The following is a 16313-nucleotide window of genomic DNA, read 5'->3' as shown; positions in this document are numbered from 1 at the left end:
TTAAAAAAAGGGAACTAACATAGCAGCCGAAGGGAAGAGCTACCAAATGTAATGTTCAAAGCTCTCAAGTTTTAGTTGCCTAGCCACACATCGGGTTAGCGAAATGTTGGCATCGTCCCATCGATCTGCATCTATTATGTCTCCCCATCTCTTTCTCTTTACTTAATATATCTATTAGTGTTGATCTCCGTTACACTAGAAAAGTTACGGATTTATTCAATCGACATACATTTTTATACCCATATAATTTGCACATTTGTGGATGTGTTATTGAATTACATCATTTGCACTATAGTTTTACTCTTATACACTCTTAAGCCCCCTTGAAAAGAAAAAATACAAAAAAGAAAAAGAAAAAACTATGGTCAAGCCACATCATATACAAAGATTTCCGTCTATAAAGGGCATGTTCACTTGCAAAGTTCAGTTTCTACTTCCCCTTCTCTTGGCGCTTCTTTCCCTTCGGTGTTGTCTATTTCCAAAATTCTTCATAAACCAATCATGTTTTCTGGTGATCATGATGTGCCCAATAATCCCTCCAATTATTAGCCCACATCCGTACCCTAGCAGGATTGCTTTCCAATTAAAATCAAATGGAGACTCTGATCCATGATTGTCCTCAAAAATTGAAGGGGGTGCCAAGGACTTGGAATCGCCACATTTCCTTGTTATTTGGTCTCCACAGAGTCCAAAATTTCCTTCAAATGAACTCATTTGAAATGTATTAAATTGTTTCCCTTGCGGTATAGGTCCTGTGAGATTATTATAAGATACATTGAAAAATTCAAGGAAAGTGAGTTCTGTAAGTTGCTGTGGGATCTCTCCTGAGAGCTTGTTTTGAGAAAGATCTAATGACTCTAATTGATGTAAATCCCCCAAAGATGATGGAATACGATCAATGAGAAAGTTGTTAGAAAGGTTGAGCAAATGAAGCCCATTTAGATTCCCAATAACTTTTGGAATCCCTCCATCAAACTTGTTGCATTATAGATCAACGGCAGTGAAGAAGTCCAAAATCTTTGCATACACTGTTTTAACACCTTTGTTTGTTATTGTCATTGAATAATCATAATTTTCATTCAATGCAAAATTCAATAGGTAGATGGTGGCAATTGCTTGCATGTACGTCAATTGTTCCTCTGGGACATTTTTCATTGCAATCCAATTTTTGAAGTATCCAAGTGGCAATTTACCTCTAAAATTATTGTAAGAGAGGTCAAGAATACGCAACTTTTGGAACTCAAAATTGGTTGCAGGACTCCCCATATCACCATGAAATCTATTAGATCGCAAAATGAGAACCTTTAGCTCGGGAAGTTTTCCCAACCAATGAGGGAAAACATCATGGAGTTGATTGTTTCCAAGAATAAGAAACTCTAGCTTTGCACAATAGGCCAGTGATCTTGGTAGCCATCCTTCTAATTGATTCTCACTTAAGTCTAACATCTTTAAGCTGCTCTTTTTCGTGCATACCTGAGGAATCATGCCGTGGAAGTAGTTGCTTCGGAGATTCAATATTGATAGGAAACTACTGAAGTTTCCCAGACAAGGAGGAAGAGTGCCACTCAAGTGGTTATGAGACAAGTCCAGGGCATATAGTGAATTTAGACTGCAGATCAAAGATGAAACTTTGCCAGACAACATGTTGTTAGAGACTAGATAAATGCGGGTGGAGGGTGGTGGAATTGGGAGTGGTCCTTGCAGCAAGTTCGACTTAAGGTCAAGGATGCCTAAACGAGGCCATGGAAAAACATCATGCATTTGGTCAAAGCCAGTCAGGAAGTTGTGAGAAAAATTCACAAAGCCCAGATTTTCTTTACTTGTGTTCCACATCCATTTGGGCACAAGGCCATGAATATGATTGTAAGCTAGGTCTACAAGCTCCAGCTCATCTTGTTCTCGAAGAAAATCTGGAAACTCGCTTAAGTTGCATGAAGCCAGTCCTATATGTTTAAACTTTTGAACTGTGGTGTTGGGACTGGTTTTGGAGAGGAATGTTATGTAGTTTAGTGATAGGTGAACCTTAGTTAAGTTTTTAAGCTTAGTAAACATGTCCAGCTCCACTGTTCCGCTCAAATCATTTTGGAAAAGGTGAAGAAATTCAAGATTTTTGAGTTGAATGACTGAGCTTGGAATTGGACCATGCAGCTTATTAAATGAAAGGTCTAGCTGGATCAATTGGGTAAGGTTCATAAGCCAAGATGGGATTGGAACAGTTAATTGATTGGACGAAAGGCGTAAAAAGCTAAGCTGGGTCAAGTTGGCAAGATAAGGGATCTGACTATTTAAATTGACGTTGCAAATGATCAAATACTTGAGTTTGTTCAACTTACCAAACCTAAGAAAGTTGCTGCCACTGAAATTGTTGAGACAAAGTGACAAATAAGTCAATTGGGAAAGGTTTTCCATTGATGAAGGGACCTGGCCTCTAAAACTGTTGTTTGTAAGATCAAGAACTTTAAGATTGCTAATGTTACCAAGTGAAAATGGAAGAGGCCCAGAGAAATTGCAGTTCCAGATTCCCAATTCATTCAAGGATTGGAGGTTTCCAACTGCAGTTGGTAACTTGCCAGATAAACTCGTCTCTCCGAGATATATAGCTTCGAGGGTGCTGTTCCATTCGAAGTTGGGCAAATGGCCTGTCAGATATTCGTTGCCCTGCACATAAAGAGACTTCAGATTTGGTAGCTGGAGAATGCCAGGTGGGAATTCACCAAGCAATCCACAATCATCAAGATGGAGAGAGGTCAAAGAAGATAAATTGTTTAAGACTGAGGGAACTGTGGATGACATGTCAACATAACTGAGATGAAGTTTTTCAATGCGGGTCAAGTTTGGAAGTATGCTGCTGAAATTGGGAATTTTGAGTTTCAACAACCTTTGGTAAGATGAATCAATATTGAAAGATAGATCAAGAGAAACCAGATTGGACAGTTCAGAAATTTGTGACGGAATTTGGCCAGAAAATGATGAATCGGAGAGGTTAAGATGTTTTAGCATGGAAAGATTGGCCAATCCGACTGGGATATTTGAATTGTTGAAGTCATTAAAGGCCATATTAAGGTTTTGGAGGTGAACAAGGCTGAAGAGGGTGCTGTTAGTGTTGATAGAACCATAAAGACAGCTACTACTGAGGTCGAGGCCAATGACATGGCCACTGTTCTTATCACACTCAATCCCATCCCATGAGCAGCATTCCCCGCCACCAACTCCATCAAGCTTCCATGATGCAACCTTTGGGAAAGAATAAGGATCATGAGATGCACAGTTAACGACAATGCTTTCCTTAAATTGCAACAACGCTGACCGCTCATCTTCATTGCAGAGTGGCTGCTTAGAAGAAAAGGTGTCGGCAACTACTATGATATCATGTAAAGATTGTATAAAGAGGAAGCCAACCAACCCATACAGATACAACAATAATTCCATACTGTTAATAAAGTTTAAAACTCTTAATCATTTTTTAATTAACAAGATATTCCGGTATTGTATTAATCAATATTTATCATCGTTATGTTCATTGAGAAAGCAATATCGATTTATATTGGTTCATCGAATTGCATTTATTTATTTTGTTATTGAGGTGAAACTATTTAAATTCATTATTATATTAATTTAAAAGTTTTTTTGTCATAAAATTTATAGCAACTTCAACAATTTATAACAAAAGATATGAATGGTATCAAAAACATATGTGAGAGTCTAAAAACACACCAAAATTTTTTTTTTTCACTTTCGCTAATAATGTCAATGTGAGAGATTGTTAGTGGTAGGTGGTAAGATGATGTCAACAATGAGTCCAGATAGAAATCATTAAAAGCTTGCCAACTTAATTATTGAGACAAATGTTGTGAAAGTTTTAGTCATCGTAGTATTACTCAAAACAAATACACGACTTAATTAACAAAATGTCACACATATTAAATTATATAAAATAATTGGTAGAGGTTCATATGGGTCCACAATTCCATGATTCACAAGTCCCCATGTTGAGAAGTTGTGGCAATATTGTGGAAATAACTGAGGTACCAAACTTATGCAATTGTGAAGCACATTGTTTACATAGGTACCAAAACTTTTTTTTTTTTTTTTTTTTTTACATTTCTAATATACACAATCAGTTACTCAAACAATGCTATGATTACAACTCTTTACACAACTTTTGTCATAATTCGTCATGTGGCAAGTTGTGAGTGGTGGAAAAAAATAGTAAGTCCACACTTCCACTGCTCATAACTCGCCACGTCGCAAGTAGTGTAAAAGGTTATGATTATAACATTTTTCTAGTTACTCAATTTACTTATCAACTCAGACATTACATAAACATTAAAAACAAAGAACGAGAGAGATAGAGTGCCAAACAACTAGCAAGAGAAAAATGCAAAACCAAGGGTGTTGATAGGATATTTACAAATAAATTTATGATTTTATTAGTATTAAGACAAGTATTTTATAAAATTAGGGGGATCATGGTCCCACCCCCATAGCTTCGTCCTTACAAGAGTTGAATTATAAGACTCTTAGCAAACTCGTAGAATTTTTACAATAATATTGCCTTTACTATTGATATGGCGTTGTAATATATGGTGTTGTAAGATTGATATGTGTTGTAATACACAATACATTTGGGAGTGCCATCTAAGTCCTATTGTATTGAAGTATATCTCGTGATATAACCATGCAGTTATTTTGAGCTTTATAATATGAATATAGACCAATCATGTTATAATAATCTATATTAAGAGAATGTATTATATGTAGAATAACTTGTTTCACTCTCCTTTAAAAGTTACTATGACTTTTTTAGAGGAATTTGTGGTGTGCCTTTTTTCTTTTAATATTATATTTTTATATGTACTTGGTTATATTTTATGATACATAATTAAAATAATAAAGATATATAATAGACATTTGGGATTTTATACTACAGGATGTAAGCCAAAACGTTGAACAAAGTTAGTCTGTTGTGTTATTTCTCTATCTTGGTTTTAATCTTTGTTTATTATTTCTCTTCATCTTCTCTTTTATAGATAATATAGAATTTCAAATTATATGGTTTGCTATATAATGGCTGCTTTTTATTTTAAGCCAAGACACCAACTAATTTTTAAAATAAGCAAAATTCAAAACCTAGATCTCTTATTCAAAAACAGAAGATTGTACAAGTTTTTTTTTTTTTTTTGGGAGAAACAAATGCACGTGTACATATACATAATAAAGAGGAAAATAAGTTTTAGTATGTGTTTGGATATCGCTTATTTTGCTGAAAACTGAAAACTTATTACTGAAAACGCTGTAACAAAATATTTTTTATTACTGCAAATTACTATTCACTCATTTTTATCACTTGGCTGGCCCATGAACAGTGCCATGGTATTGGCCCCATAGCATGAATCCAAGGCCGTCCCAAAATCGGTGTGTATGGCGAAAAGGCATTAACCACAAGAAAATTTACTTCAGCTTCTTTTCCTTTATTCACCGTCGGGACCTTTATCTTCCCCTCGGGCATTACAACCTTCCTGTCAAGCCCTACGAGCGATGTGTCATATTTACTCAAATGCTCGAACTTCAACCCCAGCCCCTTATATAGATTAAGCTACATGATCTCAGCCCCACTCCCTTGATCTACCATGACTCTCTTTACTAAGAATCTGCCAATCCAAGAAGTCACTAGCGTCGTCACGTGGCTGGGACGTTCCTTCCAAATCTACTTCACCAAAAGTGATTGGGATCGAAATCCTCCTGGGCCTCTTCTTAGGTCGGTCTGTAGCATCTACTTCAGGCGGGGTCACTACACTTAATATGCCACTCCGACAACTCAAACTTACTCTCATGGATGTTGCATAAATGTCCTCAATAATTCCCAAGGGAGGGGGAAGTACATTATTACTTCGGTTTCCCAATCCTTGGCCTATGCTTACCCCTTCTTAGCTGACTAGAAATTCCTTCAGATGCCTCGCTCTTTCAAGCTGCTCCAAGTGGTCCTTTAACTCGCAGCACTACTTGATAGTATGACCTTTCTCCATGTGGTAAGTACAATACAAGCTCTAATTCCTTCTAGCTGGGTCCCCACCTATCTTCCCCGGCCATTGAAAGCAAGGTTCATTCTTAATGTGCTCAAGGATCTTACAGATAGGCTCTTTAAACGTCACATTAACTCCCTTGGCCCGCTACGTCAACTCCTTACTCGAGACTCTTGGCTCCCTCCTAGTTCTTGGCTAAAATCTTTCGAGACGATAATCTTTGTTATATTGTGAAGAGGTTGGGGCTTTGCTTATGCCCTGTGGCTAGTCATCTTTCAATCTTTATACTCTTCAATCCTTCTCATAAGTTGATGCATGTCCTTAGTGGGACGCATAGTTAGAGAATCCCTCAGTTCTGACTCTTGAGGAGCCCAAGCTGGAAGGTACTGGTGGCTACCCACTCATTTCCTCCTCCTATCTCATTATATAACTCCCAGTACCTATTCATGTTAGATCGGAGGGTTTCCCCACTCCTCATCCTCATGGATAACAATGCGTTGAATAGTTGAGGAACCTTGCTACATGTTATGAATCTTGCCCTGAACATCTACATCAACTCCCCAAAATTGCATATCAAACCATCATTCTGAGAATAAGGTGGCATCATCTGAATATAGTGACTTACATGTTCCACCAAGTCAGTTTTTCCATCATAAATGGTAAATGGAGGACGGGTAAACTGCCTCAGCATTTTCGTATGCTCAATTTTGTTGAAAAATGGTGATCAGACAGCTCTCCTCAATGCCTTAGCTCATGGCATCCAACATGGAATTATGACGCCCGTGCCTATCACGATGGGGGAATTCATGCCAACCCTCCATGGTTTCATGAGATTTGTCCCTTGACCGACATGAATTGCCATCGCGAGATGATTCTTCCCTTCTGTAATCGGGGTCGTCAGATGAATCATCTTCGTCCCTCTTGTAGCGTCGGCCTCTCACTTCAATCCCCAGGTCCTTAACTTTCTTTCGTAAATTCTCCAGCTCTCACTCCTGATCGCTTCGATGAGATCGCTCAAGGATATAAGACATGATTCATTCCCCTTACAAAGAGCCCTCATCTAAATCCTGTTCAGTTTGATATCCTTCAAGCATGCACTAATGTTCCCATCTACACTCCTTTTCCAACTTCCTTTGACCCTTTAAGGAAGCCCTCGAATGATTTACTATAGTAGAGCCTTCTCCAACATGCAGACCCTCCATAGCTAGACGATGTTAAGCTAGCTCGAAGCCTCTAGTTGAGCAAGATCCCCACAGATGGTGCCAATTATGGTGCCCCAACCTTGCTGACATGGATAAGTATGGGGGTGAATTTGGGCTCCAAATCTATTTGTTGGTGGGATTCCTCACAATCCTACAGGTTTAGCCTCAAGCAAAGCCTAGATAGCCTAACTACAAGTACTTTTGTGATTTCTAGCCCCAAAAACCCTCTCTGTCTTAGATTTTGTCTCTTACCATCTCTCCTATATCTCTTTCAGTTTTTTTGTCCACCCTTCATGTGTTTATTCTTCTCCAGTCTTCTCTCTCACTTCTTACTTACTTCTTACCTACTTTTTACACTCTACCCCCTTTTTGAGCCACTCACTCCCCTTATATAATCTCCTCTAAGTGGGGTTCAAATCATTACCATTTTGCCAAATTCTTTGCAACCCCACTGTCACCTAGAATCCCAAGGAATTATAATGTCTTATGAGGATTCTCCTGAAACTTGTTCCAAACGCCAAACAATACCCGGCAAAAACTTCCTAAAAGCACTTCTAGTGCTCGATGAATCTCTGAACTTCTCTACTTCCTCGTTATTGTCTTAACAGTTAGTAGTGGGCCGAGATGTGACTAAACACTTAATGAGTTCACCGAACATTGCTCTCTAGATCCTAATACACTTATTGTTGGGTAGGGCTCATCCCCACAGGATTCAGTTTAGCTCCCATCCCTCGAGCTAGTTTTGGCTTGAGTATTTGTGCTTAAGTTTGGTGGGTCTATATCGATCACCTGCCCCAAGTCCCTTATAGTTTCATTAAAGCAAATAGCTAATGTACTGGTATTGCTCAAATAGTGTCGTATTGAAGGTTCAAGAATCAGTTGGTATTGGCAAGCTTTTTAGTTAGGAAGCTATGATCAACCAACTCTACCTTTCACTGATATAATCCGTACTTCCAAGGGTTCTGTTTATTTAGTTAGTGAGATTTACTTGTATAAATACTGTATCTAGCACCAGAATGTAATTAAGCAAGATCAAAATACAATTTATCTTTAATAACTCTCTGTGTGTGTTTGTGTGTGTGTGTGTGTGTGTGCAATTTTTTGTTGTTCTTCAATCTTGCTAAACATTGTTAGATTCTCTTTGTTAGAATATATTCATGGTATCAGATCAATCGTTCTCTGCAAATAATTCAACCATGGCAGCACCAAGCTTAGCTATGGCTTCTTCCTCTACAGCTCCTTCAAGTTCCATTGTAAGTGTAATCAATCAACCTCTACTGTTGTTATCAAACATGGGTAACATGATGACTATTAAGCTAGACAACACAAACTACATTTTGTGGAAGCACCAGATCACTATGGTCTTAGAAACCTACTCATTGTTTGAGCTGTTGGAGGAACTTCAATTAATTCCAGAGAAGTTCCTTACGGATCTTTCTGGTTCATTCACAACTATTCTGAATCTATATTATGTGAATTGGAGATCAAAAGAAAAGGCTTTGCTCACCTTTATGAGTTCCACACTTTCCCTTCTATTCTGGCTTTAACAGTTTGATGTACCACTGCAATGGAGGTGTGGAAGGTTCTAGAGAATAGGTTTTCATGTATTTTCTAGGCCTCATGTGATGAATCTCAAAGGAGAGTTGCATAACATCAAGAGAGGCACTAATTCTGTGGATGTTTACCTGCAAAAAATTAAAGTGATTAGGGACAAACTTTTGATTGTTGGTGTAATTGTTGATGATGAAGAATTGCTTCATATAGCAATCAAGGGGCTACCAAAGGACTATAATGCCTTCAGGTTTGCTATAAGGACTAGAAGCGCTTAACTTAGCTTTGATGGGCTTGCTACAATGCTCAATGTAGAAGAAGAGTCCTTGAATGAAGGATAGGAAGTTAAAGATCCTATCTTTGCTATGGCAGCTGTTTCAAACTCAAGGCCAAACAACAATAATGGCTATAATTAGTCCTACAATTAGTCTTACAACAATAAAGGAAGGGGCAGAGGTAACTACAACAATAGAGAAGGTTGAGGAGGAAGAATTTCCAACACTAGTCAAGGCCAAACAACAATAATAGCTATAATTAGTCCTACAATCAGTCTTACAACAATAGAGGAAGGGGTAGAGGTAACTACAACAATAGAGCAGGTCGAGGAGGAAGAATTTCCAACACTCCACAGAATCAGTTCAACCAATTCTAACAAAATTACTTTTCTAGTGCAAACTCAGTGAGGGCTACTTGCCAACTCTATGGTAAATTTGGACATTTGGCAATAGATTGCTATCATAGGATGGACTATGCTTATCAAGGAAAGCATCCACCTACCAAGCTTGCTACTATGGCTACTGACTCTAATGCATATCTTGCTCAAGAACAGCCCTGGCTTGCTGACAGTGCAGCCACAGACCATGTGACCTTAAGCCTTAATTATATCAACTTTCCTATGCCCTATAATGGTCAAGATCATCTCACAGTTGGAAATGGACAAAATTTACCTATCACTCATGTGGGTAATTCCAGTATTCCTTCATCTTATTCTGCTCTTCACCTTAAAAATGTCCTTAGGGTTCCTTTCATTGCTTCTAATCTTGCATCTGTGCATAAAATTTGTCATGATAATAATTGTTGGTGTTATTTTGATGAAAACATACTCTCTATTCAGGCTTTGGCCATGGGGAATGTCTTCTACCAGGGCAAGAGTAAAGATGGTGTCAATCCCATCTATCCTCACAAAGCTTTAAAGCTTTCACTTGCTTCAAAACTTTGCAACAGTGTTGCTTTGTCCTCTGCTTTCAATAAAACCCTTTAGCACATGAGACTTGGACATCCACATGATCAAGTTCTTCGTGTTCTTTTTCCAAAATTCAAATTTGTATCAAATAAGTGTACCAATCCTAATTACTCCTATACACACTACTCATATGGAAAAATGCATAAACTTCCTTATCCCAAGTCTCATTTTACTGCATCTAGTCCTTTTGAAATTGTTCATCCTGATTTATAGGGTCTAGCTCCTGATACTTCTGTGAATGGCCTTAAATACTATGTTCTTTTCATTGATCATTTTACTAGATTAACTTGGCTTTATTTGCTTCAAAGTAAATCTGAGGTCTTTGAGAAGTTTGTCCATTTCAAAAATTTGATTGAAAATCAGTTTTCTATCAAGATTAAGATCTTCAGGTCTGATGGAGGTGGCGAATACACATCTAAAATTTTAAGCATTCCCTATCTCAAAATGGTATCATACATAAATTTCATACCCATACAATCCTCAGCAAAATGGCTTAGAGGTCTTTGATAAGTTTGTCCATTTCAAAATTTTGATTGAAAATCAGTTTTCTATCAAGATTAAGATCTTTAGGTCTAATGGAGGTGGCGAATACACATCTAACATTTTAAGTCTTCCCTATCTCAAAATGGTATCATACATAAATTTCATGCCCATACACTCCTCAACAAAATGGCTTAGTTGAAAGGAAGCACAGGCATCTTATTAAGACTACAATCACATTTTTGTCTCAAGCTTCCATTTCAATTGCCTATTGGTCTTATGCTATTCAAATAGCAGTCTCCTTAATCAATTTACTTCCCACTTCTGTCTTGAGTTTTATTCTCCTTGGCAAAAATTGTATTACTCTCAAATCAAGGTATTTGCTTGTGCCTATTATTGCTATCTCAAGTCCTATAATTCTCATAAACTAGAACCTAGATCTAAAGAATGCCTTTTTCTGGGTTATTCCATAGTCTCTAAAGGTTATCACTGTCTTGACCTTGTTACTACGCACCTATACACTTCTAGACATGTGCTCTTTAATGAGTCCAAATTCACCTTTTCCACCATTCCTTCCTCTAATTTTGTGTCTCCATCTTCATTCTCATTCTCAGTTTCTAACCCCTTGTGGTTGTCTAATCTCCTTTATCTCCATTCCACTAATCAACCTTCTCTTTTAGGATCTTATACTCCTCCCACTACCTTTACCCAACCTGATCTCACTTCTCTTCCTAACACTATTGAGCTTCCCATTGTTCCTTTTCCTAACTCTCATCCACATGACAATCCCACTTCTGTTGTACCAAATTTTGCAGTACCAAATTCTACAGTCCCTAACTCTGCAGTACCTACATCTACCTCTACTCTTGACCTTATTCCTATTTCCTTATCCATCAACACTATCCAAAATCAGCATCCTATGCAGATTAGATCTAAAATGGTATTACCAAACCAAAAATGTGCTACAAAGTTGTTATTGACTACTCTTACACAGAACCTCCCACTTACAAAATTACCTCTCAGTATCCTAAGTGGTGTGATGCTATGGATGCTAAAGTTCAAGCTCTTCAAAAGCAAGAAACTTGGTCATTGGTTCCACCTACTCCTAATGTAAATTTGGTTGTTTTCAAGTGGGTGTTTAAGCTCAAATTTCACCCAACCAAACGGTAGGTAAAAATGGTCTCTGTGATGGTTCTATAGCCAGGTATAAGGCAAGATTGGTGGCTAAAGGGTTTCATTAGCCGATTGGATCAGATTACATTGAGACCTTTAGTCTTGTGATTAAGCCTACTACAATGAGATTAGTTCTAGCTATTACAATTAGCTTCAACTGGCCCTCGAGAAAAATTGATGTCTCTAATGTCTTTTTACATGGTTTCTTGAAAGAAGAGGTCTATATGCCAAACCCCTAGGATATGTAGATTCTCAACATCCTGACTATGTTTGTAAATTGAAAAAGTCCCTCTATAGTCTCAAACAAGCCCTTCGAGCTTGGTTTGAGAGGTTTACCTTTAATCTTCTTCATCTAGGGTTCATTGTTTCCTTTGCAAATAGCTTTATCTTCATTTTCCAAGCTCCAAGTATCATCATATATCTTCTCTTATATGTTGATGACATAATTATCACAGGCAACAGTTCTTTACAGATCTCTAGTCTCATCTTTGCCCTCAATCACACCTTTGAACTTAAGGACTTGGGCTCTCTCAAGTACTTCCTAAGGCATTTAGATTTCTCCTACTAAGTTTGGTTGTACCTTTACTCAAACCAAATATGCCTCAGATGTGCTTCATAGATTCCAAATGGAGAATGCCAAGCCCACAAAAACTCCTTGTTGCCCCTGTATCAGATTGTTGCCACATGAGGGTACTACCCTTTATAATCCAATTGATTATAGACGAATGGTGGGGGCTCTTCAATATTTGACATTTACAAGACCTGACTTAGCTTTTAGTGTTCACCAGCTATGTCAATTTATGCATCATCCCACTACCACTCACTTTGAAGCTGCCAAACGTGTTTTGGATTATGTAAAGGGTACTTTGAATCATGGCATTCACTTCTCACCAAGTCCCTTGACTTTATTAGCCTTTGCTAATGCAGATTGGGCTGGTGACTCCACTTATCATCGTTCTACCACTGGATTCATAGTTTTCCTTGGGTCCAATCTTGTCTCATGGTCCTCAAAGAAATAGTCTACTATTTCCCGTTCCTCCACTGAGGCTGAATATATAGCATTGGCCACCACTACTACTAAATTAGCTTGGCTTCGTATTCTTTTTAAAGAACTTCGACTATTCCTTTATCATGTTCATGTGCTATGGTGTGATAATGTGTCTGCTATTGCACTATCTGCAAATCTAGTTTTTCATTCGCACACCAAACATATTGAAGTGGATTATCACTATGTCCGTGAAAAACTTCTTCGAAAGGATATGTGTTTTCGTTTTGTCTCTGGCAAGGATAACTTGGCTGATGTCTTTACCAAGCCCTTGACTGCCCCTTTATTTCAAGCTCAACAACGCAAACTCATGGTGATTCTTCCTCCTTTCATTTGAGGGGGGATGCTGAAGATGATAAAGCTAAACACTCGTTTCATTAAGTTTGAAGACCAAAGGCAGTCAAGCGCACCGTTTCATTAAATCAAATAGATAATGTATTGGTATTGCTTAAACGGTGTCGTATTGAAGGTTCAAGAATCAGTTGGTATTGGCAGCGAGGGAGTGAATTCCGTACCGTACCAGCTGGTATCGTCGGTATCTTTCGCACGGATACTAACCTGTAACCTAGAAATGGATTCATCCCTTATGCACTCACCGTCTCTTTTTTTGCTGAAGCTGACGACCTCTCACTAAATCTTGAGTGGTGATGGACGGCGACACAAGCAACAAAATGAACTCAGAATCAAAACTACAAAATTGAGTGAGACGAGACAAAATTGAAAGCTTAAAAGACAAAATGAAGAAGAGAGAGCTAAAATCGTCTGAAATTTGAAAGTGGAGAAGAAAGTGTAAAAGAGTATATCAATAATTTTTTTATTGCAGGATGTGAAAACCAGTGACTGTGAGAGAGAGAAACGTGTTGAGAGGAAAAAGTAAAAAAGGCAGCAGTACTAATGAGTGAAAAGATAAGAATACAGGAGATGTATTTATTGTTTCTTGATTCTTTCATTTGAAAAATATATACTAGTAAAAAAATTATTTAAAGGATACTAAATTTATTTATTTTAAATATTAATAAATAAATATATATACATATATATAATTTTGCAGTAATTTTGAAACGGTACACTGGTATTAATCGATACCATAATATATCGTTCCTATGATTAAATCAAAACGACCTCCGGTACGATATTAACTCTCTTGATTGGCAAGCTTTTCAGTTAGGAAGCTATGATCAACCAACTCCACCTTTTATGAATCTAATTCATACTTCCAGGGGTTCTCTTTATTCAGTTAGGGAGATTTACTTGTATAAATATTGTATCTAGCACAAGAATGTAATTAAGCAAGATCAAAGCACAATCTCTCTCTCTCTCTCTCTCTCTCTCTCTCTCTCTCTCTCTCTCTCTCTCTCTCTCTCTCTCTCTCTCTCTCTCTCTCTCTCTCTCTCTCTCTCTGTGTAATTGTTTGTTGTTCTTCAATCTTGCTAAACACTATTAGATTCTGTCTGTTAGAATTTCTTCAAGGCCCTAGTATTTGATAAGATATATTATTGTGTTTATTATAATTCAAGGTTATTTTTGTTATGAAATAAATTGAGTTTCTTATTTCAATTAGAATTAAATTTTAACTCTTACATCAGAAAACTATAGTACTCCTATTAAAGGGAGATTTTTATGAATAAATCTTCTATGGAACTCGCCTCCAGCCAACCTATACGACTAATTTAAAAAAGACTATGGTACACATGTTTGGTAAATAAAAATGTGTGTGTGTGTGTGTGATGTGTACATCTGTTTGATAAAGACAAAACTATTTTGTTTAAAATTTTTGGAAGGGCTGGGTTTTTGTTTGATTTAAATTGATTGATTGGGTTTAATCTTTTTTAGCTTCACTATTTGTAACTTTTGTTGTTGTGTTAATTTTTTGGTCTTAATTTTCTTTTAGATTTTTGATCTATAATTTTTTTTTACGCCTTTTAAAAGGATCAATAATATCATTACAAGTGTAATTTCATTGAATCAAATTGCTAAAATTAGTATACTTATATGGGAAATGTTAATGAATGCTCTAATGAAGCTCTCACAATTTTCCACCTCAGCACAACATTCAAATAAAATTATCATTTTATTTGAGTAAAATTATTATTTTTAGTTCAAACTTAAAATTGTCATTATCATTTTTTTTAAATAAAATTATCATTTAGTCCGATAAAATTAAACTCAAACTCATCATTATCATTTTTTTTAAATAAAATTATTTTTATTTAATCAAAACTTAACAAAGAGTGAAACTCTATCTTTCTAACAAGTCCAACTTAAACTCAAACTCAATCATTGTATGCCTTTTCTTTTGGGTTGACATAGTGGGTATCCAATTCATAGCATGTCCTAATTCTTTTGCTGGAAAGAGTATTAGAGCGATGGAGGAAGAAGTTTCAAAGAAAATTGATTTTTTTGTAAACATGCTCCAGGAAAGTGCTGAGAATTGTCAAGATCAAGGGGTAATATATTCTGTAAACATAAATAATCATATTATTCACTATATGTAAAGAAGATGCATCACTATGAACATGGAAAGCATGAAACTTTACTTATATAATTATTATCGGACTAAATGATCTTACCGGGGACTTATATATGTATATAGTAACACGTGGTTAGTTTGGCATATTTATAATACTCTGAACTTGGGATTGATACCTAGAATCTAAATCCAGGATTTAAAAATTAAAGTCAGTTAAGGTTTTGAAACTACATTTCTATCAAATGCTTACAACACCAGGAGTTTTTCGGTGTTATTGCATCTCTTAAAAAAGGAACATAATATTGAATTTTAGGATTTTGACATCCTTGAGATTAAGTGTCATGTATAAAATATGCATTTCGTTGCTTGCATTCTTGACTATTGGGATATACTGATTACAAATGAGGAAAAACTAATCAATGTCTCAGTGAGAAAGAGAGAGATATGAAACAGTAATACATTCAAAAATGTTCAAGAAAATCTTCATTTCAAAGTCTAGGAAACGATAAATAATTATAAAGGCATCTCTATTTAAAATAATAAAAAAATCAGAGATGCAACCTATGTCTTCCAACCTAGGAAACGATAAATTTTTATTTGATATGTTATATATAAATTTGTTGAATTTGGTTTGGTTTTGAAGTAGAATTTGGAAATTCTATAAATTTTGAAAGTTTAGGTCTTGGGGTTTTTGGTATTTGCATCTCAGTAGGTTGAAGTTTTAGGTTCATGTGATTTTTTGTTTTCTTATTAAAAGTTATATTTTTGGTTGATTAATTATTTGTTTGGATTAATTTTAATTAATTTTTTATTTATTTTCAGAATGTCTATTTACTGATTGTTGGATTTTTTTTTTCTAGGGTTAATAGTTTTCCCGTGCATCACACGAGTTAGCAACTAGTTTGTTTAAAAACTATTAAACTAAAATGACACATATTAACATGACCCTTATTAATCCCCCAGCCATAAAAACAAGTATAATTCTTTTTTGAAAGATAAAAACAAGTATAATTCAGTTATCTATTTATTTGTAGTAAACATTATTTTTTTGTTGGAGAATTTTTTGAGTAGACTTTAAAAGATAGCGGACTATTCAACTATTAGCTGGTAATGTAGACAAGGATAT

General features: G+C 36.3%; 1 protein-coding gene across 1 annotated transcript; it reads right to left on the bottom strand.

The window, feature by feature from the left end:
- Positions 1 to 984: 984 nt before the first annotated feature.
- Positions 985 to 3429, bottom strand: LOC142616112 (receptor-like protein 7). Its single transcript, XM_075788998.1, has one exon. It carries the CDS (start codon positions 3427 to 3429, stop codon positions 985 to 987), a length of 2445 nt encoding a protein of 814 aa, XP_075645113.1.
- Positions 3430 to 16313: the final 12884 nt, after the last annotated feature.

The sequence above is a fragment of the Castanea sativa genome, chromosome 11, assembly GCF_040712315.1.
Source record: "Castanea sativa cultivar Marrone di Chiusa Pesio chromosome 11, ASM4071231v1".
NCBI lineage: Eukaryota > Viridiplantae > Streptophyta > Magnoliopsida > Fagales > Fagaceae > Castanea > Castanea sativa.
The sequence above is the reverse complement of the archived record's forward strand: the minus strand, read 5'-3'. Positions and strand labels throughout refer to the sequence as shown.